Source organism: Gossypium hirsutum, chromosome D10 (genome assembly GCF_007990345.1).
Source record: "Gossypium hirsutum isolate 1008001.06 chromosome D10, Gossypium_hirsutum_v2.1, whole genome shotgun sequence".
Classification (NCBI taxonomy): Eukaryota; Viridiplantae; Streptophyta; class Magnoliopsida; order Malvales; family Malvaceae; genus Gossypium; species Gossypium hirsutum.
Genome location: NC_053446.1, coordinates 62,066,620 through 62,089,708, shown reverse-complemented (window position 1 = coordinate 62,089,708; position 23,089 = coordinate 62,066,620). Strand labels below are relative to the sequence as shown.

Sequence of the window (23,089 nt, the reverse complement as noted above, 5' to 3'; positions counted from 1 at the left end):
TACTTTCCCATGCCACCAATCACAGCTATATGAGACTGTAACACCCCTTACCCGAGACCGTTTCCGGAGTCGAGCACAAGGCATTACTTAGCTTATCATACCAGTTCGGAGCATAAAAACTAGGTTTGAAAATTTATTTCATTATTCGCAGCAAATCTGTCTAATCGCACAGCAGTTACTAAATTAATTATAACTTGAGCTACAGAACTCGAAATTTAATCCCGTAAATTTTCCCTGAAACTAGACTCATATATCTACTCACCATAAAATTTTTAGAATTTTTGGTTTAGCAAATTAGTACAGTTTATTAGTTAAAGTCTCCCCTGTGTCACCACCAGACTGCCCTGACCTCTAGTCACTAAAAATAAGTTTCTCACTATAGGATTTTCATATAAAGTTCTTACTTGTTTCTATAGAAAATAGACTCATTAAGGAATCTAAGCATGTAAATTTCAACTCATAACCATTTTTGTACAATTTGTAATTATTTTCTAAACTCAGAACAGGGGACTCCAAAATAGTTCTGACCCTATCTTACTAAAATTCACATATCTTAAAATATAAATTTCTTTTTTTCTACACCGTTATTTTTCCATGAAAATAGACTCAACAAGCTTTAATTCCATATATCATTCACCCTCTAATTCATTTTATACTATCTTGGGTGATTTTTCAAATTCACGTCACTGTGTTGCCTGAATTCTGTTTCTTTGCAAAATTTTATCCTTTCATGATTTCCATGCATAATTTATCACCTAATCTTTCATAACAACAAACACCTTCATCCTTAATCATTTTAATAACCATACATCATCAAATACTTACACATCACTCATTAGCAAAATCATCACTACAAACATACAAAATAACTAAATCCCTATACATGCCATAACTTAAACGTGTTTCGATATAAAATACCGAGCAGTTGTAGTTGATAGTGTGGACGATCTCCGACTTCTTTAGGATCCTTGAAGTAGCTTTGCAATACTATAAGAGAAAGAGAAATAAAAGAAGTAAGCATAAAGCTTAGTAAGTTTACTAGCAAATAAATAACAATATTTAACTTAAATAATTAAACTCAATGTCTATATCTCTAGTTTACTCTTTAGTTAATCTCATACTAGTTCTCTTACTTGTTTACTTAGAATACTTGTGTGCATAACTTACTCAATCCTTGCTGCATCGTTGAACATCAATTGATAGTATAATAAGTTCTTAAGTCTTACAACTTACCTGAGCTTGCCATTTATGCTTTAAACTGAACTTTCATGAACATGATTCGTTTACAAGCCCGTTGAACTACATTGGAATAATAAGGATACTCGGGTCTCTTCTGATAATAACATGCCAAAGCCATGTCCCAGACATGGTCTTACATGGGATGTTCTCGTGATGTTGCCCATGCCATGTCCCAGAAATGGTCTTATAGGGGACCTCTCATCTCGGTGCCAACGCCATGTCCCAGACATGGTCTTACATGGGACCTCTCGTCTCGGTGCCCATGCCATGTCCCAGACATGGTCTTACAGGGGACCTCTCATGATCTTAAGGATGCCAATGCCATGTCCCAGACATGGTCTTACATGGGATCTCTTTACCCAAATGTCATGACATTCGTATCCAGTACCATCCTTATGTATCAACGGGACTTTTAAATTTTAATTCTCTATCATTTCATGCTTGGATCATCATCAAATAAATTCATAAAATAAATTCATAATTGCTGGAAATTAACAGCATTAATAATAAATATTGAAATATTGCATTTATTTACCGTAAACTTACCTCGGTACCAATTATAGCCAAATTCACCAACTTAGTCTTCAACTTTATTCTTCCCTTTGTCTAACCTCGAGTTTCGTACTTCTTGATCTAAAATATTAAATTTAACTTATTTAATAATCACATTCATCAAAATAACCCTCGACTCTAACTTTTTCAAAATTACAATTTTGCCCCTAAACTTTTACATAATTACATTTTTGCCCCAAGGCTCGGAAATTAAACTTCATCTCTTATTCTTATGTTTTATAACATTCTGAACATTTTTCCCTTCTATGGCAACATCAAATTCTAATTTAATCCCTTATCAATACTAATTTTATTTTTGCATTCTAACTCTATATTCTCTCTTAATTCTTACTATAAACTCAGTTTAATTCTTCAATTTCCCCATAAATCCCTAATTTCGGGATTCTTTCAATTTAATCCCTATCAATTCAAAACTTATATTTTATTTTACAAATCAATCTTTTACTAACTTCTAACTTAAAATTCAATCATTTTAACCTCTAGTTCATCAATTAATTCAACATAACTCATGTCTAACAATCTACTAACTTTCAAAATATCAACATAAATTAAGTAGTATTTATCTCTAGGATTCCAAAAACTCAAAAATTATAAGAAAAAGACTTAATTTGACTTACCAATTGAGCTTGGAACCTTAAAACCTTAAATTTCCCTTTTTCTTTTTCTTTCTTTCTTTCTTTCTTTCTTTCCTTCCTTCTCTGCCCGTTTTGCTCTCTGTTTCTTTCTCTGTTTCGTCTCTTCTATTCTGTTTCTTTTCTTTCTTTTTCTATTCTTTCTTTTGTTTTATGTATATATATAATATAATATAATATATTAATAATAATATGATATAAAAACATAATCATTACTATAATATAATAATATTTTTTTAACACATAAAAATCTCAGATTTTTATACTTATGCCGCCTCAACTTTGAAAAAAGGCATAATTGCCTATTTGGTCCTTTTAACTTTTCTTTAATCTATAATTAAACTTTTATCCCTATTGCAATTTAATCCTTTTTCATAATTAACTATCGAAACGTTAAAATTTCTTAACGAAACTTTAATATTATCCTATTGACACTCTGTAAATATTTATAAAAATATTTACGGCTCAGTTTATGATATCGAGGTCTCGATACCTCGTTTTTGACCCAATTTACCTAATAATTTCTTTTAAATCACAAAATTCACTGATTCAAAAATATTTCTAACTTTTTCATCGAATTTAGTGATCTCAAATCATTGTTCTGACACTACTGAAAATTGGGCTGTTACAGAGACTCCGACACATCCCTCCGGTGCAACCCGAAAAACCTCAACCCGTCCTTAAACCCACCGTCAGCAAAAACCGTCGTCATCGCCATCATGTGACTCGTTTCGCCTTCCGAACTCGCAACATACACCCCTTGTGCTTTCCCAAGTGGTGAACCATTGGTACCAATACCACCACCAAACAAGTTCTCATCAATGGTGACCACTGCACCAAACTCTAGCTCTTGGAGAGTAGCCCTTGCTGGGAAAAACATCCCGAGGTTTGAACCACCGAAGGTTTGAACCGACGAGTCCGAGCCGGGGACTTTAGGGATGGGTTCTTGGATGGGGATGCCTTTATGAGGTGGGAAAAAGCCTATAGGCTTTGAAAATGGGATGTGAGTGTTGAGTGTTGAAGTTGTAGGGTGGGAAATGTTGAGTAAATCTGGCATGGAAAATGAGATCTTGTGGTGATGATGATGATGATGGTGATGGTGATGATTTGATGATGGGTTTTCAAGATTTCTGGCTGAGGATGTGTTTTTTATGATGAACAAAAGGGAGAAAAGTAAGGTTAAGAAGCATGAAAGATTGGCCATTGCTTGAGATTGATAGATTAATGGGGCACTTAAGAGGAGTTGGATATTTCATATTGCTTTAGTTTTTGGTTTAGTTTGGAGTAGTTGATATAATATGGGTAGGATTTGATAGTAGCCCATAGGATACATGTTTTCTCTTCAATTAAAAACATAAAAGGTTAAAATATGGTATAAGTCCTTATACTCTTTATAAATTTGGAATTTAGTCATTGTATTTCTATTTTCAGAAATTTAGTCTTTTTATTTTTTCAGATTTCAAAATGCAGATCCAATCACTAGTATTGTTAAATTTGTTGGTGTTTTGAAATACAAAAAAATAAAACCTCACTTTGTGGCTACATAACTATGGTGGTTGTGCAACTAAAAAAATGATGTTGTAGTTAACCTGGATTTAATGAAATAATTTTAATAATGTTAACAGGTAGACTTGAATTTTGAAATTCGAAAAGTGAAGAGATTAAATTACTAGAAATAAAAAGTACAGAGTCTAAATTCCAAATTTGTGAAGAGTACATGGACTTATGACATATTTTTCTCAAAAGTAAAATTGGCATCGGTCAACATTTAGTCCCTAAATTTGACTACTTTTTCCAATTTGGTCTTTAAAATTTTTTGTCCATATAAGTTCCCAAACTTGACAACTTTCTTAACTTTGGCTTCTTCTATGACATAACATTTTAAGATTACGATATAATATTATCTAATTTTTTAATAAAAAAAATATTTTTTAGGTGACTACGCGATACAACATCAATGTCACATCATCATATGGGCCAAAATTAGAAAAAATAGTCAAGCCTAAAGACTAATGTGGATATAAAAAGAAGTTTAAGGATTAAGTTGGAAATGGTTGTCAATATTAGGGACTAAAATGTTGCTTTGTCCTATCTAGAAAAATGATTCTTTTTGTATGATTTTTTTCTTTCTCCTTATAATGTTCTTTTAATCACTTGAATGTTATACATATTTCAAAAAGAAGGTGACAGAACGTATAATGTTAGCCTCTCGACTTGAGTTTAAATTTGATTTGGCTTGTTTTGTTTTGTTTCGATTTTATTTTAATCAACTATTTTTACTAGTCACAAAACAATTTTGGTAAAAATGAGATGTCTGGTGGATTGAAGAAGCTCCGACGATAACTCAAAAGGTTGCGGAGACGGAGAGGCAAAACATCCATCATCCCAATTAGTGTCACTAAACAAATATCTTGAGAAGTTAGAAGGTCTTACTCATTCTTTAACAGGGGATCAATGATTTCTCATACTTGAGTCAGATGAACGTTTTAATTTTTGATCTGAGATTCCGTACTGGCATGGAGAGATCCCTAGGGCAGAAAAAAGAGAGACCTGGTTTTCTTTAAATTTTTTTCTCTGATTTGTGCAAAAACATGTATTGTCTTTACTTTATGACTGTCATTGCATTCATATAGACACATAAATTTTAAAATTATTGAGATCTGAAAATATGTATCACCAAATAGTAGTTGTACGGTCTTTTATAATTTTTTATTGATAAAAATTTAATATCTTTAATAAATAAAAGATTGGATTGAATCAATATTACGAATAATCATACCTAGTCAGTTAATTAAATCGAAAATTGGAGGTTTAATTCAGTGATGTTTGAACCAAACTAGACTAGAAGTCAAATGGAGTATCGATCTAGGGATAGGGATCGAATTGGTTGATTCGGTAATCGATACAAACTGATTGAGCTGGGTTAAAAAATCAACTGAACAAAATTTTTTTTGAATTCTTAATGATTTATTTAATTAAACAAGAAAAAACAAATCGATGATTTGACCGATTCAATCATAAATCTGATTTTGTAAACTTTAGTTTAATATTTATATGACAAGATATAATCTAAACTAATTACTAACTATTTTAAATCATTAAAAATGATAATTGGAAAAAATCTATTAAAAACATAAAAAAGCAAAAATTTAAATTAAGTTTTTTCTAATTTTTGGGAAATTATTTTTGGGGTTTTTTATATTTTTTATCTTTGATTTTTTAAAATATGACTTTTCATAATTCGTGTTTAATTTTAATTTTTATAATTTTATAATTATTAATGTGGTTTTTAAAGTTTAAAGGATTTAGCTGAATTCTTCAACAAATTGAATGAGAAAACGTAAGGCCCAAATTAAGCCCAAAAACCCTAAAATTGAAATGGAAGTTTGGGCGTCCCCTTCATTTTGACCATTTAGGGTTCCTCTCTCATTTTCTTTTTGAACTTTACCGCAAGAAAATTCCCACAGTTTCATTTCTCAATTTACTCTCACTCACTCGCACAAAAGCTTCGAATGAACCTCTTTTAAAACAATAACCCTAAAACCCCCATTCCAAATCTAAAAAACCCTAACTACCGCCATGTATCTCTACAATTTAACTCTTCAACAAGCCACCGGCATCGTTTCCGCCATAAATGGAAACTTCTCCGGCGGTAAAATCCAAGAAATTGTCGTCGCCCGTGGTAAGATCCTTTCCCTTCTCCGCCCCGACGATCTCGGTAAGCTCCAAACACTTCATTCCGTCGAAATTTTCGGTTGCATACGTTCCCTAGCTCAGTTCCGGCTAACTGGAGCTCAAAAGGACTACATTGTTGTAGGGTCCGATTCGGGTCGGATCGTTATACTTGAATACAATAAAGAGAAGAACGTCTTTGATAAAGTTCACCAAGAAACTTTTGGGAAATCTGGGTGTCGCCGGATTGTTCCGGGTCAATACTTGGCTATTGACCCGAAAGGAAGAGCTGTAATGATTGGTGCTTGTGAGAAGCAGAAATTAGTTTATGTTTTGAATAGAGATACCGCTGCTAGGTTAACCATTTCTTCACCTTTAGAAGCTCATAAATCACATACGATTGTTTACTCTATTTGTGGTGTTGATTGTGGTTTCGATAACCCTATTTTTGCTGCCATCGAGTTGGATTACTCGGAGGCTGATCAGGATTCCACGGGAGTGGCTGCTGGTGAAGCACAGAAGCATTTGACGTTTTATGAACTTGATTTAGGGCTTAACCATGTGTCTCGGAAGTGGTCGGAACAGGTTGACAATGGGGCAAATATGTTGGTCACAGTGCCTGGTGGTGGTGATGGGCCAAGTGGCGTTTTGGTTTGCGCAGAAAATTTTGTTATCTATAAGAATCAGGGGCATCCTGATGTTAGAGCGGTGATTCCTAGACGGGCTGATTTGCCAGAAGAACGTGGTGTTTTGATTGTTTCAGCGGCTACACATAAGCAGAAGTCAATGTTTTTCTTTCTTTTGCAGACAGAATATGGGGATATTTTTAAGGTTACATTGGAACATGGAAATGAAGGAGTTTCGGAATTGAAGATTAAGTATTTTGATACAATTCCGGTTACGTCTTCAATGTGTGTGTTGAAAACTGGTTTTCTATTTGCAGCTTCAGAGTTTGGCAATCATGCTTTGTATCAGTTTCAGGCTATTGGGGATGACCCTGATGTGGAATCATCATCATCTACATTGATGGAAACAGAAGAAGGTTTTCAGCCAGTGTTTTTCCAGCCAAGAGGGCTTAAGAATCTAGTTAGGATTGACCAAGCTGAGAGCCTGATGCCAATAATGGACATGAAAATTGCTAATCTCTTCGAGGAAGAAACACCTCAGATATTTTCACTTTGTGGACGTGGTCCTCGTTCATCATTGAGGATACTAAGGCCTGGTTTAGCCATCAGTGAGATGGCTGTTTCACAGCTTCCTGGTGTCCCAAGTGCTGTGTGGACTGTGAAGAAAAATGTTAATGATGCCTTTGATGCATACATTGTCGTGTCATTTGCCAATGCAACACTTGTTCTTTCCATTGGTGAAACAGTTGAAGAAGTTAGCGATAGTGGGTTTCTTGATACTACGCCCTCTCTTGCTGTTTCTTTAATTGGTGATGATTCACTGATGCAAGTTCACCCAAATGGTATTAGGCATATAAGGGAAGATGGACGTATTAATGAGTGGAGAACACCTGGGAAAAGGACGATTGTTAAAGTTGGTTCAAATGGGCTTCAAGTAGTTATTGCATTGAGTGGAGGTGAGCTTATATACTTTGAGGTGGATATGACTGGGCAACTTATGGAAGTTGAGAAGCATGAAATGTCTGGAGATGTGGCATGTCTGGACATTGCCCCTGTTCCTGAAGGAAGACAGAGGTCCCGTTTCCTTGCGGTTGGTTCCTATGATAATACAATCCGTATATTATCTTTGGATCCTGATGATTGTATGCAGGTTCTGAGTGTTCAGAGTGTGTCCTCACCTCCTGAGTCTCTCCTTTTCCTTGAAGTTAAGGCATCGGTAGGTGGTGAGGATGGTGCTGATCACCCTGCCAATCTTTTCCTTAATGCTGGTCTGCAGAATGGAGTTCTGTTTCGGACGGTAGTGGATATGGTTACAGGGCAACTTTCTGATTCCCGTTCACGTTTCTTAGGGCTACGAGCCCCAAAGTTGTTCTCTGTTAAAGTAAGAGGCCGACCTGCAATGCTTTGCTTGTCTAGTCGACCATGGCTTGGTTATATTCACCAAGGACATTTTCTGTTAACACCCCTTTCTTACGAGACACTTGAATTTGCTGCCTCGTTTTCATCTGATCAGTGTGCCGAAGGTGTCGTTGCTGTTGCAGGGGATGCATTGAGAGTTTTCACCATTGAGCGACTTGGAGAAACCTTCAATGAGACCGCTATTCCTTTGAGGTATACTCCTAGGAGGTTTGTTTTGCAACCAAAGCGGAAATTGTTGGTAATTATTGAGAGTGACCAAGGATCATATACTGCAGAAGAGCGTGAAGCTGCAAGAAAGGAGTGCTTTGAGGCTGCAGGAATGGGAGAAAATGGTAACAGCAATATGAACCAAATGGAAAATGGTGGTGATGATGAGGACAAAGAGGATCCCCTCTCTGATGAGCAGTATGGTTATCCTAAGGCAGAGTCAAACAAGTGGGTTTCTTGCATTAGAGTTCTTGATCCGAGGACTGCTTCCACAACTTGTCTTTTGGAGCTTCAGGACAATGAAGCTGCTTTCAGTGTGTGTACTGTGAATTTCCATGATAAAGAGTATGGAACTCTGTTGGCTGTTGGCACGGCCAAGGGTCTGCAGTTTTGGCCCAAAAGAAGCTTAACTGCAGGATTCATTCATATCTATAGGTTTTTAGAAGATGGCAGATCGCTTGAACTTCTGCACAAGACACAAGTCGAAGGTGTTCCTCTTGCTTTATGCCAATTTCAGGGAAGATTACTTGCTGGGATAGGATCGGTGCTCCGATTATATGACCTGGGGAAAAGGAGACTGCTTAGGAAATGTGAGAATAAGCTTTTCCCTAACACTATTATCTCTATCCAAACTTATCGTGATAGAATATATGTTGGGGACATCCAAGAGGTATGGTTTTTTAAATTTTCCTGGATTCTCGTATCTTTAGCTCATTTCTTTGAGAATTATTTTTATTACTCGTATGCATGTCTTCTCTTTTGCTGCTTGACCTGTATATGGATTTTGTGAAATTTATCAACTAATTTAATTTAGAATATGGCTGAAAGTAAGAAACTTTTGCAAGGTCTTTTTAATGCTCCCATGGTTCTTAAATTATAGTCCACTTTGATTTTATTCATTCCTCTGTTTGCTTTCTTTGTCAATTATTCTTGAATGATAATAAAGGTGGTCCTCTATTGCAGTCATTCCATTTTTGCAAGTATAGGAGGGATGAAAATCAACTGTATATATTCGCTGATGATGTTGTTCCAAGATGGCTTACTGCATCATACCATATAGATTTTGACACCATGGCTGGTGCAGACAAGTTCGGGAATGTCTATTTTGTGCGGCTGCCACAAGATGTCTCAGATGAAATAGAGGAAGACCCAACTGGTGGAAAGATAAAATGGGAACAAGGGAGGCTCAATGGAGCTCCTAACAAGGTAGAGGAGATAGTTCAGTTCCATGTCGGGGATGTGGTAACTAGTTTGCAGAAGGCATCTCTTATACCAGGTGGTGGAGAGTGTGTTCTTTATGGAACTGTAATGGGGAGCTTGGGGGCATTGCTTCCGTTCACTTCCCGTGATGATGTTGACTTCTTTTCGCACCTAGAGATGCATATGAGGCAGGAACACCCTCCCTTGTGCGGACGAGATCATATGGCTTACCGATCTGCTTATTTCCCTGTCAAGGTGAATAAATAATTACCATCAAACTGTCGTTAGCCATATATTAAATTGGTTGAACTTATTGCTTCGGGTTTTGAAAGCTTGAATTGAATTTGCAGGATGTGATTGATGGGGATTTGTGTGAGCAGTTTCCAACCCTACCTTTGGATCTGCAGAGAAAAATTGCAGACGAGTTGGACCGTACTCCTGGGGAGATACTGAAGAAACTCGAAGAAGCCCGAAACAAGATCATTTGAGATAGCAGATAGCATCAAAGGTCAAGGTAGCTTCCATTACCTCTCCTGTTTCTGATAATTGTCACTTGAACTGGATTAGTTAAGAATAGTCTGATTAGGTTCTGCCTTTTGGGATCACCACTCAATAATAGTTTGTCGTTGTTTTACAGTTCTCTTTTACCCGGATTGCGGGAAACCAATTGCGGTTAAGAAGGCTTTAGCACGTTGGAATCCAAGGCAGATGAGGAAGAAATTGGACGATGGAGTCGAAAGTCAAGAACACGAGACCAAGAATGGGAGTATTGTATAAGTAGTTATGAGGCAAACTAGTTGTGTTAGTAGAGGCAAAAAATCAGTATTAGCTGCTGCAGATTCGAGTATTTGCTGCTGTTATTGCAGTTTTAAGATTGTTGTATGTTTGTTAATTTGATAGATAGAGATTGATCTCTAATGCCCTCTTCTAACTTGGACTTAGCATTGTGATTTTAAAATTAAATAAAAAGGGAAAAAAAACTAATGACAAATATTAAAAGGAAAAAGAAAAACTGTATAATTAAAAAGAATAATATTTTTATCTTTGTTTTTTTAAAGAGAAATATTTGTTTCTAGGGTAAATTACATCTAAAGTTTTTAAATTATTAGTAATTTTAAAAAATTACAAAATAGTAATTAAATTGTTCGAAAGTTTTTATTTAAGTTATTGGGTTGTTACAATTGTTGTTGTATGGTTAATCATAAAGTTTTTTTTCTTATCTTCTATAGTTCAATTTTGTCAGATTAACTTGGATTTAAGGTATGTTCTTCTATTTGTTGATGGGTATTAATTTATTATATAGATCGTTGAATCATTACTTGAAGCTTACTAATTGTACTTAAAAAAATTTAAAGGCCCATTGACTTAAATGAAACTTTCAAATAGTTTGGTGATTATTTTGTAACTTTTTGAGATTGAGTGACTAAAATATAAACTTACTAATAATTTAATGACATTGGGTGTAGTTTATCATTATTTTTATATCCTAAAAAATTAAAATAAATTATAAATTAAATAAAAATTAGAACTCGATTAAAGTAATTATGGTATTTTGATTTATTAATCAAATAGGTCAATATAACATACAATACTTGAGTTTGATATTGAATTTGGTAAGAGTTTGATATTATAATTGGTAAAAGTTATACATTTTGATACTCAAAAGTAACAATACTAATTTTTTAGTATTTAATTCGGGTTTTAAAATTGATTTGGTAAAAGATAATTACTAATATGGTATATTTGTATTCTTTTATGGTTGAATTGATATGCTTATATTATTAGTTAATTATGACTTTTCATCAAATCAACTCTAAAATCCGAATTAACATTAAAAAAGTTAACATTAATAATTTAAGGCATCAAAATATATGATTTTTACTAAATATAAGTACCACACTAAAAAATATATAACAAACTTGAATATCAAATGAAGTATCAAACCTAACCACGAAAAATCATCCAAACATCTCGGTTGGAGTCCGTTTTCATATTCTCAGTTTTTTTCTCTCACCCGTAATTTAGAACTATCGTTCGATGATTGAATTGATGCTTCGAGGATTCAATTAGAATATTTTAAAATTTATTTTAAATTTATTCAAATATTAACGGCACTATCAGATCCACTTGTAAAAAACCATGGGCCTCAAAAAGGTCAAATTACACCCGGCCCAATTTATTTTCTCTCCTCCAAGAACCGAACTTTTTCTCAGCAGCCGACTTTCACTTCTTGCTGTTCATTTCTCTTCGAATCGGGAAAACGCACCATTTTCACACCTTTTTGCTGTTCATTTCTCTTCCACCACACCAATACCCAGACCCAGGTTTGCTTTATTCTAATTTCCCCTTCGTTTTTTTTTCCAATTTCTTCGATGGGTCTTTATTGAATCTCTAGTTCTAAAAATTGATCGTTAACTTTGATGTTTAGTAACTAGTAGAACTTTTCAGTGGTAATGATTTGCAAGTGTTTAGTTTATTTTGGCATTTTCTATATCTGTTTGATCATGTTCTTTTTTTTTTAATTGATATTTCTGGCAGATATATTTTAGGGTTTTGTTTTGTTTGCTTTTTAATGTTAATTGATCTTATTTATGTACTGCTGCTAATTTTCGGATTCTGGATATTTACCTGCAATCGATAGCTATAATATCTATTATGTTCCCGACTATGATGAATGTGACATGATCGGAAAGCCATCTGCCGCCATAATTTATATCCATGTTCTTGTGTTGAAGAGTATCGTTTCTCGAGATGGGTTTTCTTCTCATTTTGAGATAATGTGCAAATGGTTGGTTTATACATAAGAAATTTGATCAACCTTTTTTTCCCTGAGTAAGGTCGCTCAGAAAATAAGCTTTCATTTGAATTCCATTTTGAAATAGATGTTCTATTGTTTTAGTTCATCTGGATGAAGTTTTTAATGGTCTATGTTTTTGAAGATTGCTATGAGTTTGATTATGGTGGTTGTTCGAGTAATCCTACTCTGGGTGTTGATGTTGCCATGTGAGGGCTTTGCTTATCTGCAATGTTTAATAGATTTAATTTGCTTTATTGAATCCGTGATGTTTTGTCTCTCTTAAGATATTGCCTATTGCTCTATTTTCTGTCATTATTCCCTTTGTTTGCAGAGAAAAAATGGCCAGCAAATCTGAGGGTAAGGAACCTGTGAACGAACAAGTGGTTGCGAATATGTACGGAGCTATGAGATCTGAACTAAATCAAATTTATTCTAAGATCACCGAGTTGGAGATGGAAGTGAGCGAGCATTCGCTAGTTATAAATGCCATTCAGCCACTTGACCAGTCGAGGCGGTGTTACCGGATGATTGGAGGTGTCCTTGTCGAGAGAACCATCAAAGAGGTTCTCCCTGCTGTGCAACGAAACAAAGAAGGGCTCGAGGAAGTAATTGCTCGTCTTAACGAGACCCTGGAGAAGAAAAAGAAGGAAATTGCTGATTTCGAGACAAAATACAAAATTAGGATCAAAAAGTCCGATGATGACTCGAAAGATGAAAGCAACAAGAAGGAAGGCTCCGCTCAAGGAGTCCTTGTCGGCCCTGCAAGTTCGAGTCAGTAATAGGTATATTCCTTCCTATTTCCTTCCTTATATGCTTGAACTTGCTTTTGATAAACCCTAAATCGTACCATTGTAGAACTTTGTTCAGTTATTGCTAAGATTTATCAGGTTTTAGAGAATCGTATGTTTTGTTCGATTAGGGTTTATATTTTCTAACAAATTCTATCGAAATGTGTGACTGTGTTTCGATTTTTTGCCTTGTTACTGGATTGGATTTCTTTGCAAATAGGTAAACGCAAGAACTAAGACCATGAAATTATATGTTTAAGAAAAAAATGATGAATGATTTGAACATTGCACTTTCGAGTAAACAATTGTGTACTAAGTCAGATTTTCGGGTTTTGGAGCTTCAAGTTTTCAATAGTTTCTACTAGAGTTTGTTGTTCCTGTTCAATGACAAATTATCAGCTTGAACCTTGTTTAACGTCTCTGCCCTCGGATTTCCGAGTTTAGTTCGTTCTTCTAACCATCTGATAATGTCGGAAAACACGATTTCGGTGTTTTCCAAGGGCTCGCCGCAGAGCAAACCATGCCACATTCCGGGGTAGAGCTTGATGGTCTTGTCTGTGCTTGAAGCTACCTTGAATAGTTCTTTGCTAACTTGTTGGTCTGTCACTTTATCATCTTCTCCATGGAGAACTATAAATGGAAGTGTAACCTAATCATATTACAATAAACAAGGAATTAGTGAAAGACCACCTTTATAGTTTATATTTTTTTTACAATTTAGTTATGGTCAAATTATGCCGTAAGTCCCCATACTCGAATGAATGTTAAATTTAATCTATCATCTATACACTCATGCAATCATATTTATAAAAATTAATATTTATTTATAAATAAATTTAATTACTAGTAGTACAAACCTCACTTAACCTTTGCTCAATATCATAGCTAACCCTCAAAAGCTCAGAGGCTGTTCTCATTCGTGGTGGTCCTTTGTAGCAGTATTCGTTCTTCCTAATCTGTTTACAAGATCAATATGTATTTATCTTAAATTATATTAAGAATTTAAAAATAATTAAAATGGTTACAACTTAGTTTAATATTAATATAATTCAAAAATTAATTTAATATTTAAAAAAATTTATCTTAGTATAATAAAATATGTACCTATTTTCTTGATGAAATGTAAATTCTAAATCTTACATCTGAAATCTTATTTACTGAACTAAACCTTAAACTCTTAAAATATTAAATCTTATTTTAAGGTTGGGGAGAGGCTATAGATAGTTCTAGACAGTGACATATCTAGGGCGCTGGTGGGGGTCTCAACCCCCTAAAATGAAAAATTCTCCATTTAGGCCCTTTAGAAATTTTAAAATTTTAAATTAATAAAAATAAAATTACACTTTGACCTCCTTAAAAATGATAAAAGAATTTGATTTAATCCTTTAAAAATTATAAATATGTAGACTATTAAAAATTAAAATTTAATTTCGACCCCTAAAAGATTTTCAGATTTTGCCCCTGATTTTAAATGTTATGTTAAAAATAAAACATAATTACCTCTTCTCTAACTCGAGGCTCTTTGAAGCCAATTTCAATAATGTCTTTGGTTATATTGAATGATTTCCAAGTTGGGATTACCCAGCTCAACCCTTGGAGCAGCGTTGTAACTGCTGCTGGTGGCTTCATATCATCTGCAATCTGATTAATTTATTATTAATTAATTTAATTTAATTAATTAATATGTATCACTTCACAAATACTAATTTTATTAAATATATAAATTCCAGAAACACTAACAACAAATTCCAATATTTCATCAACATTTTTTAAAAAAATTTATACGTCATCAAATCACGAGAAAAAAATTGTATAAAACAGTTACATGTATATTTTTCATCAAATATTAAACAAAAGTTTCGAGAAATTAAAAATTGATTCAAATAATGGTGTTTGTATGGTTTTTAATTCACAAGTTTAAAAGATGTGATTACATGAACCGAATTTATATTTGTTTGATTTATAATTGATTTTATTTTTTATGTTGTAAAAATAAATAATTCAAATTTAGAATAGTGAAATTAACTTAAAATACTATATATAAAACCATTTTTTTAAAAAAATTAAGAGTTATTGCTATTTTTTTTACTTACTTGAATATTTAATTTTTTAAAGAAATATTTATTAAATTTTTTTGAAATTTTACCTTATAATGTCTCAAAGCCATAAAATAAAATTCATTTTTTTTTATAAAAATTTAAAAAACTCAAAACCCAGAATTAATATGAAAAATTTGAGAATCAATGTAATTCTGTTTCGAAAAACCTGATCAAATCGAACCGAACTCAGCATTACACATACCTTACACATTGGGGCTACCAAAATGGCACCGTCCCAAAACTCGGGCTTCTTTCTATGTAGAAGAAGAATGACGGCTCCTCCCATGGACTCTCCTAGCAAATACCTCTTCTTCCTTCTATTCTTTTCTTCCTCTGATTAAATCACATTTGTAAATATTAATAATTGCTTATTATTTATAAATAGTAAAATAATAAATAGTAATTTAAAATTTTCACTTTACTCCCTGATTTAAAATTTTTGAAATAATAAATTAATATTATGATAAAAATATTTTTTTATCGTCTCAAAAATTTTAATTTTAATTTTAATCCAATTAGAATAAATTTTTGATTTTGTCCCTAAACATACATTGGATGTAGCAAAATGGAAAATTCCAAGTTGATCATTGAGTAAAAGTATCATGGAGAACCTTATATTATGAGTCAAATTGCATTTTGCCCCTTCTATTCATAAATGAGTAAATTAGTTTTTGTATGTTAAATTAAAAAAGTAAATTAGTCCTTTTAAAAGTTTCACTCATCTTTACTGTTAAAAATTGGTCTATGTACATCAGCATGAGGTGCACGTGGTTATTTTATCAGCCACACTTATTTTTAACAAAAAAATCAATTTACTTTTTAATTTAACGTATCGAAACTAATTTACCTATATTTCGTAATTTAGGCAAACTCACCACAAATATTGGAGAAATGGTCATTGCAGTCATTGACAATATCATCAAAGTTCTCAACATAGCCATCCAATCCAGATGATTTTCCATGGCCTTGATAATCTATGCCATATACTGCATATCCTTCTTTAACAAGCCTAATTGCAGTACCTAATTAATTTCATCCCCAATAATTTAATAAATATCTCATTTTAGACTTTAATTTTACATATTTTTATATTAAAAAATCAAAACACTTACTGCTCATGGTGATGCTGCATTCCATGCCATAACCATGGAAAATGAAGATCAAAGCTTTGGGTTCATCTTTTATTGGGATCCATTTACATGTGAAAAGCTTTGATCCTTGAGAATTTGTAATGAATTCCTGTAAAAAAAATTATATGAAAATTTAGCCATAAAATCCCAATTTAAAAGAAAAAAAATGGTTTATTTGCAAAATTCACCTCATCATATTTAACATTTTCTGGTGGATGCTCCTGTGAACAAAATTGATAGAAAATATTATTTTAAAAAAAACGACAAAATCTGTATGAAAAATTAAGAAATTAAGAACAAAAAAAAATCAAACATACCAGTGCCATGAAGACAATGAAAAAGTTTATATTTTGAGAGGGTAAATTATTTTTTTTCAAAATATATGAAAAAAATAAGATGATATAACAAGGAAAAAAACCCAAAAATCAGGCTAAAAAATTGTTAAAATTACAAATAAATTGGATAAAATATGTGGTGACAAAAAAAAATGCTAATTCAATTAAAGGTCAACCATAAAACGAAATATTCGATTTAAAGTCGAATTGAATCATAATATTGAAATCTGAAGATTAAATTTACATAATTTTGACAAAAATTAAGTGAAAAAAATGTAAGGGTTCAATTTTGTAAACTCATGCCTATATATGTGTGTGATCTAAATTAATTAACCATTATATTACAAAAGAAGGTGAAAAAGATTGTTAATCTTTATAAAATTAATATTTAAGTTTAGGTAATCAACTACATAGTTTTATAATATTTGAAAGAATGTGTTAAAAGAAGGCGATGAAATTTGCATATTGTTACTTATTAGGTCACTTGTATTTTTGGTTTTTTTTTTATATTATGAATGTCCGTTCTATGATTCATGTTTGGGGTTTATGATTATCCATTCTCAATAATGTTGTTTTCAAAATTCGAATCTACATTCTTCTCTTGAGAGTGCAATGCACTTTATCATCTCACCCAATCACTTATTAATAGGTCGCTTGTATTTCTAAATACCATCAACATCAAAAATTGAAGTTTCAATTACCTCTCCATTCTCGAATTTCCATATTCACTTCTTTAATCCAACCGATCAATAATATCTGCAAACACAACCTCACCTATTTCCGGTGTTTCCCCGTACAACAAGGCTTGTAACATCCCAAGATACAACTTGAATGTCTTGTCTGAACTTGATGCAACATGGTACAGTTGTTGGCTACCTGCTTTGTCTGTTAATGTATCATCCCCTCCATGTAACACTAGAAATGGTAATGAAACCTGTTCAAAGTAGACGAAAATTACAAGACCCTTTAGATTTCGATAAAAAAATGAATTGCGTTAGATGTCCTCCATCTATAGCGCAGATTCCTAATTAGGCCCCAAACTTCGAATCTTTTTAATTATGTCTTTAAAAGTATCAATATCATTTTAATCAAATTTTTCTATCATTTTAATTGTCAAGTTGTACATTAAATGAAATGCGGAAGTATTTACTATATAATTTTTTTTAGGACTTTATTCTTTTTTCAATATGTTAAAACCCAAATTATCAATGTGATAAATATATACCGTACAATTCAGAGAGAAACAAATAGCAAATACTCGTCGTAAATGGTGAAAGACAAGCTCCACCAACACAACAAAGGCTTTAGCCTCAGCATCAATAGAACATTATGACACGTTGACAGCTGACTTTGTTACAACTCAAATACGACGTATCTGGAGGGACTGCAAACGCTTAATACGATAATGAAATCAACTCTTGATGGTCCAAAGCGGCGAGTAAAAATCGACAAAGAATCGACTATTCACCAAATTAGAGAGGACGACAACAAAATCATCTCTAAAATCACTTGTAAAACTAAAATTACATGCATAATTAAGACTAAAAAAGGTGCTACAAGAGCAAACAAAAACTTCTAAAACTGAAGACTTATTAAACAATAGAAAAACAAACAAAAAACATATAAAACTCCTAAATTGATATAATGATAAAATTGATATAATGACATTTAACTCCTAAATTGATATAATGATAAAATTGTATTTTGTCCCTTTTAAATGATAAAATTTAGTTTAACATCTTTAAAACATTTAAAATAATAAATTAACTAATTTTCATACATGTGTGATGCACAATTTTATTATATGTATTTATAAAAAATAAATTTTAATATAAAATAATATAAAAAATTTATTAAAATATCATTAAAAAAATAACATGCATGTAACTTGCACACAAAAAATACTTCATCGTCTAAGTGATATGGAATTGATGATGACACTTTGGATTAGATTTTGGTGCCTTAATGGAATCTAATGTTGTGGTTCTTGAGTGCTTATTGCCTATTGGAGCTTATACGGTGATTGTTCTCTGTGTTCTAGGGTGACACAACAAAAAAATAATCCTGCTAAAAGTCTAATATGGAGCTGTTTTAAGTTAGGAAATTGTCGTGTCGTCGTGACGTCCGAAGCTTCTCGTCACATTATTATCTCTATTTTGTCTCCGTTTAGAATATTGTTGTGTCGTTGTGATGTCACGTGATTCTTAATCGTAATATCGTCTCTGCTTTAATTTTGATTTGATCGAAAAATACAAGATACACTCCACAATATATTATATAATATTTTAATACACAATTTTCTTTTTCAGGTACAAATTTTCACTATAACATTTAATTATAATAAGTTCACTTGTGTTTCAAGATCAATATCTCATCATCTTGAAGTTTCAATTCTCTCTCCAACCTCGAGTTCCCGAACTCACTCCTCTGGTTCAGCCAACCGATAATATCTGCAAACACAATCTCGATGTTTTCCGGTAATTCGCCGTACAACAGGCCATGCCACATCCCAGGATACAACTTGAAACTCTTGTCCGAGCTTGCTGCATCATTGTACAATTGTTGGCTCACTGCTTTGTCTGTTACTTTATCTTCCCCTCCGTGTAGAACTAGAAATGGTAATGATACCTGTTCGACGTTAATGGAACAAGACCCGTTCAAACTTATACCCAAATTGTCAATGTGACAAGTACAAACATAGTAAATATACTCTACCACAAATTCGAAATAACATTTAACACGTAAATTGATGATTAAGTTAATTGATACAATATTGATATTTTAAGTACTCAATTTATAACATCTTTTAAGTTTATAAGCCAATTTAAAATCTAAGAGATAGTTTGGGGACATTTAGTGAATTAACCCAAAAAAAGGGGTAAAATAATGGAAAAAATTAACAAACCTCGTGGAGTCTTTGTTCAACTTCCAGGCTGGTGTTTAGAAGTTCATTGGCTGTGTTCAAACGAAGCCGTCCTTTGTAGCAATATGGATTTGCTCTAACCTGTAATTCCATTTTACTTCAGGGTTTTGTCTTTCGACTCTATTGAATATTCGTATACGCATAAATGAAACTCGAGTGGCTAGATAAACTACAGTTTCATAAAGTGAGACATTTCGTAAAATGCTTACGAAGGTGAACCATAATAACCCGAATAGTAGCATTCCAAATTATTGATGCGCTACATGCTCTATGACATGGATTTAAATCTAGTGATTCAGCTTTTCAGATATCCTTATTCCGAACCCACTTTTTCAGTAAACAGGGTTGGACCCGCCACTATAGGAGAAGATAAGAAAGAAAGAAAGGCACCTGAGCTCTTATTTCAGGCTGTCTAAAAGCAGCATCAATGATGTCTTGACCTGGAACGATTCTCCACGTTGGAATAAACTTGTTGACCTTTTGCAATACACTTATCACCAATGGATGTGGCTTCATTTCATCTGCAATCTATACATATAAATAAATAAATTAATTAATTAATATAAAATAATTATTTTTAATTTTCCTTGATCTGATCTAAATTATAAAAGGAAACTTACAGCTTGATTCAACCATAACAGCTGTTCAAAGCAATTTATTCAAAGGTGGGAATGATTTTTTTTTTAGTTTAAGAATCAAATTTAATTAAAAAATATTACTTGTTTTGTAGTTTTTGTTAGAAAAACAAAAAAAAATGAGAGAAATTAAAAAAAAATTCATTTGTATTGAAATATATTTGGATCTAAATAAAATTTTGAAAGAATTTATACATGATTTACATGGGACTCAAATGTAAACTTTTAAATTTTAAATTTACTATTAAATAAATGTACTTCTTTTCGCTATATTTGTCCTTTTATATGAGGTAAGCTGTGACATTTTCTGAATGGATTTGTTCTAAAAGTCAAATGCAAACTCTAGTACATGACAAAATAAAAGCCCCTTTCACGTTGATTAAAGGACATTAATATTTATTTATTACAAATTACACATGTTCAAATTCAATTTAGTCCCTATATTTTAATTTAATATTTTTAGTTTTTGTATTTTTATAAAGGTCAAAAGCAAACTGTACTATATTTGTTTATCACAAAATAAAAATTACGATGGGAATTAAAAAATCAAATTAAAATATAAGGATTAAATCTATAATTTTCATAAAGTGTAGGGATTAATGGTAGAATTTAACCAAAAAATTGTAATCTTTCAAATTAAAAATGGAAAATTGACATTTTTAAACAACCAATGAGCAATAATGTTCTTATAACTAATTTCCGTCTTTTACTGCCAAATTATGGGTCAACGTTCTTTTTCACTTTTTCTTTAAAAAAAAGTATTTTTGTAAAAAAAATCCTAATTAAATTATTTAACTTTTATTTAACAACATTTTTAACCAAAAGTTTAAGGTATATTATTATTATAGCTACCAAATGTGGTCCCCGTTATTAGGATAATTATTAATACCGGCCCACAACTCGAATGGATTTGGGTTGGATTGTAATGAGCTCGCAAGATTAATTTACAGGTTAGGCTTGTAGGTCGGGCTCGTTCTTCTATAATATTACATGTGCGTAAAATTTTATAAATACATGTTGAGTCAGTAGAATACGTGTTTCTAGCATGTCATATCATATAAATATATGGATACCACTACTCGAAAGAGAGGAAAACACTAAACACACGTTATTCCTTTTTATTTTTTTATTTTGGAAAACCATTTTTTTTTGTTCATCGTGGTTCCCACAATAAAGGAAGTTAAATAATAATAATAAAACTCAAGAAAATGTTTTTTTTTTTTAGAAAAAGAAAAGTAAGGACACAAAATAACCATTTTTTTATTTAAAGATGTTACCTACTTTAGCTTTAAATATAAATAAGATTTGTGTTTAAATTTTTAATTAACATAGTTTCATAATTTTATCATTTTATAAAATATAAAATAAAAATATATATCGACATACTATATTCATATTTATTTTAAAAAAATTTAAAAAAATAAAGAAAATAAAATTTACCTTGCACATAGGGGCAACCAAGACAGCTCCATCCCAATATTCAGGCTTCTTCCTATGAACAAGCAACAACACTGCTCCTCCCATTGATTCCCCTAACAAAAACCTCATCTTCTTTTTATTCTCCTTTTTCTCTGCAATTTTTTCATTAAAAAAACCACAGTAAACAACTTATATATATATATTCACAAGCATATATATATCTAAAGAGAAATTGAAATTTCATAATTACCACAAATATCAGTGAAATAATCGGAACAATCATCAACAACATGACTGAAACTTGAGATATAGCCCTGCAACCCTGAAGACTTGCCATGGCCTTCATAATCTATGCCATAAACTGCATACCCTGCTTTCACCAATCGAATTGCAGTACCTGGATTTTATACCATATATCATCATGTTTCCTTATATATATATAATCTATATGCATGCATATATGTATGTACTTACTGTTCATGGTGATACTGCATTCCATGGCATAACCATGGCAGATAAAGATTAAAGCTTTGGGTTCTTCGTTTACTGGTAACCATCTGCATGTAAATAGCTTTAATCCTCGAGAATTCGTTACATATTCCTGGAAAAAAAGAAAACAGAACACAGTTCAGTTTAACAGATTACAGAAACTGGTGTTTATATTATGTAAAGAACTCCATTAACGACTAACATCTTCGTATCGAACTGTTCCGTTTTCAAGATCCTGAAAAAAAAAAGACATACATAATATAATCAGAAAAAAAAAACATGTAATAAAAGAAGAGGATTAAGAAGAAGAAGAAGAAGAAGAAGAAGAAGAAGAAGAAGAAGATTAGAACAAACCATGGATTTTGTTTACCGTGCGCCGGAGAAGAGAGTTTTGGAAAATAATTTGACCAAAAATTCAAGTTTAATGAGTTTGAGATTCAGACGATTTTGTGATAAAAATTCTAAATATATATACACATCAGGGTCCGCCCAAGGGGAGGGGGAGGCAGGGGCCCCAGAAAAGATGAAATTTCGTTTTAGTCCATTTAAAATTTTGGTATTATATCCCTTTTAAGATTATTTACTTTCATCCCATTAAAATTAGTTGTCTCTTTAAGATGTGGATAATGTTTTTTTATATATAGTTTCACTACAAATTACAATCCAAGTCGATTAAATTTTAGCTCGATTCGCATGAGTATTGTTGTTAATGTAAGAAGACGTCGGTTCAAGTGCACTGAAACACATTATCTTCCTATTTATAGGTTGGGGAGAGACTATAGATAGTTCCAAGCATTGTGTCAAAAAAAAACAAACACAGAACCTATAAATCTTAAAAAATTATTACTATTATGAAGAAAAATCAAAGATAATCATCCAAAGTCTAAGCATATCTTCTTTGAAAAA

General features: G+C 32.3%; 5 protein-coding genes across 6 annotated transcripts; 2 read left to right on the top strand and 3 right to left on the bottom strand.

Moving 5' to 3' along the window:
* Positions 1–3,069: 3,069 nt before the first annotated feature.
* On the bottom strand, positions 3,070–3,648 carry LOC107930683 (dirigent protein 18). The gene has a single exon (XM_016862393.1). It carries the CDS (start codon positions 3,646–3,648, stop codon positions 3,070–3,072), a length of 579 nt encoding a protein of 192 aa, XP_016717882.1.
* A 2,188-nt stretch (positions 3,649–5,836) lies between these two features.
* On the top strand, positions 5,837–10,486 carry LOC107930724 (spliceosome-associated protein 130 A). 2 transcript variants are annotated; one of them, XM_016862433.2, is made up of 4 exons: positions 5,837–9,038; positions 9,332–9,823; positions 9,919–10,076; positions 10,206–10,486. In XM_016862433.2, the coding sequence occupies exons 1-3, from the start codon at positions 6,024–6,026 to the stop codon at positions 10,054–10,056; spliced, it is 3,645 nt and encodes a 1,214-aa protein (XP_016717922.2). In that variant the 5' UTR covers positions 5,837–6,023; the 3' UTR covers positions 10,057–10,076; positions 10,206–10,486. The 2 variants fall into 2 exon arrangements, with proteins under 2 accessions (XP_016717922.2, XP_016717921.2); XM_016862432.2 differs by having other exon boundaries at positions 9,919–10,082.
* Positions 10,487–11,683: 1,197 nt separating this feature from the next.
* Positions 11,684–13,336, top strand: LOC107930742 (probable prefoldin subunit 2). The gene is made up of 2 exons (XM_016862462.2): positions 11,684–11,892; positions 12,697–13,336. Exons 1-2 carry the CDS (start codon positions 11,708–11,710, stop codon positions 13,142–13,144), a joined length of 633 nt encoding a protein of 210 aa, XP_016717951.2. The 5' UTR covers positions 11,684–11,707; the 3' UTR covers positions 13,145–13,336.
* A 34-nt stretch (positions 13,337–13,370) lies between these two features.
* Positions 13,371–16,853, bottom strand: LOC107930682 (caffeoylshikimate esterase). Its single transcript, XM_016862391.2, has 8 exons — positions 16,700–16,853; positions 16,571–16,603; positions 16,365–16,491; positions 16,128–16,274; positions 15,455–15,585; positions 14,654–14,794; positions 14,011–14,109; positions 13,371–13,802 (listed from the first exon to the last, which is right to left on the bottom strand). Exons 1-8 carry the CDS (start codon positions 16,706–16,708, stop codon positions 13,515–13,517), a joined length of 975 nt encoding a protein of 324 aa, XP_016717880.1. The 5' UTR covers positions 16,709–16,853; the 3' UTR covers positions 13,371–13,514.
* A 2,114-nt stretch (positions 16,854–18,967) lies between these two features.
* Positions 18,968–22,694, bottom strand: LOC107930665 (caffeoylshikimate esterase). The gene is made up of 8 exons (XM_041103551.1): positions 22,538–22,694; positions 22,386–22,418; positions 22,169–22,295; positions 21,945–22,091; positions 21,716–21,846; positions 20,031–20,168; positions 19,623–19,721; positions 18,968–19,345 (listed from the first exon to the last, which is right to left on the bottom strand). Exons 1-8 carry the CDS (start codon positions 22,538–22,540, stop codon positions 19,064–19,066), a joined length of 960 nt encoding a protein of 319 aa, XP_040959485.1. The 5' UTR covers positions 22,541–22,694; the 3' UTR covers positions 18,968–19,063.
* Positions 22,695–23,089: the final 395 nt, after the last annotated feature.

Excerpts from the sequence above, each read along its gene's own strand:
- LOC107930665 (XM_041103551.1), bottom strand. Across the intron at positions 22,296-22,385 it reads GAACAGTTCGATACGAAGAT|GAATATGTAACGAATTCTCG; the intron begins GTTAGTCGTTAA and ends CTTTTTTTCCAG. Across the intron at positions 19,722-20,030 it reads AGCCTGAAATAAGAGCTCAG|GTTAGAGCAAATCCATATTG; the intron begins GTGCCTTTCTTT and ends ATGGAATTACAG.
- LOC107930742 (XM_016862462.2), top strand. The coding sequence starts at position 11,708 with ATGGGCCTCAAAAAGGTCAAATTACACCCGGCCCAATTTATTTTCTCT. Across the intron at positions 11,893-12,696 it reads ACACCAATACCCAGACCCAG|AGAAAAAATGGCCAGCAAAT; the intron begins GTTTGCTTTATT and ends CTTTGTTTGCAG.
- LOC107930724 (XM_016862433.2), top strand. The coding sequence starts at position 6,024 with ATGTATCTCTACAATTTAACTCTTCAACAAGCCACCGGCATCGTTTCC. Across the intron at positions 9,039-9,331 it reads ATGTTGGGGACATCCAAGAG|TCATTCCATTTTTGCAAGTA; the intron begins GTATGGTTTTTT and ends CCTCTATTGCAG. Across the intron at positions 9,824-9,918 it reads CTGCTTATTTCCCTGTCAAG|GATGTGATTGATGGGGATTT; the intron begins GTGAATAAATAA and ends TTGAATTTGCAG.
- LOC107930683 (XM_016862393.1), bottom strand. The coding sequence starts at position 3,648 with ATGGCCAATCTTTCATGCTTCTTAACCTTACTTTTCTCCCTTTTGTTC.
- LOC107930682 (XM_016862391.2), bottom strand. Across the intron at positions 16,275-16,364 it reads ATGCAGCATCACCATGAGCA|GTACTGCAATTAGGCTTGTT; the intron begins GTAAGTGTTTTG and ends GAAATTAATTAG. Across the intron at positions 14,110-14,653 it reads AGCCTCGAGTTAGAGAAGAG|ATTAGGAAGAACGAATACTG; the intron begins GTAATTATGTTT and ends TCTTGTAAACAG.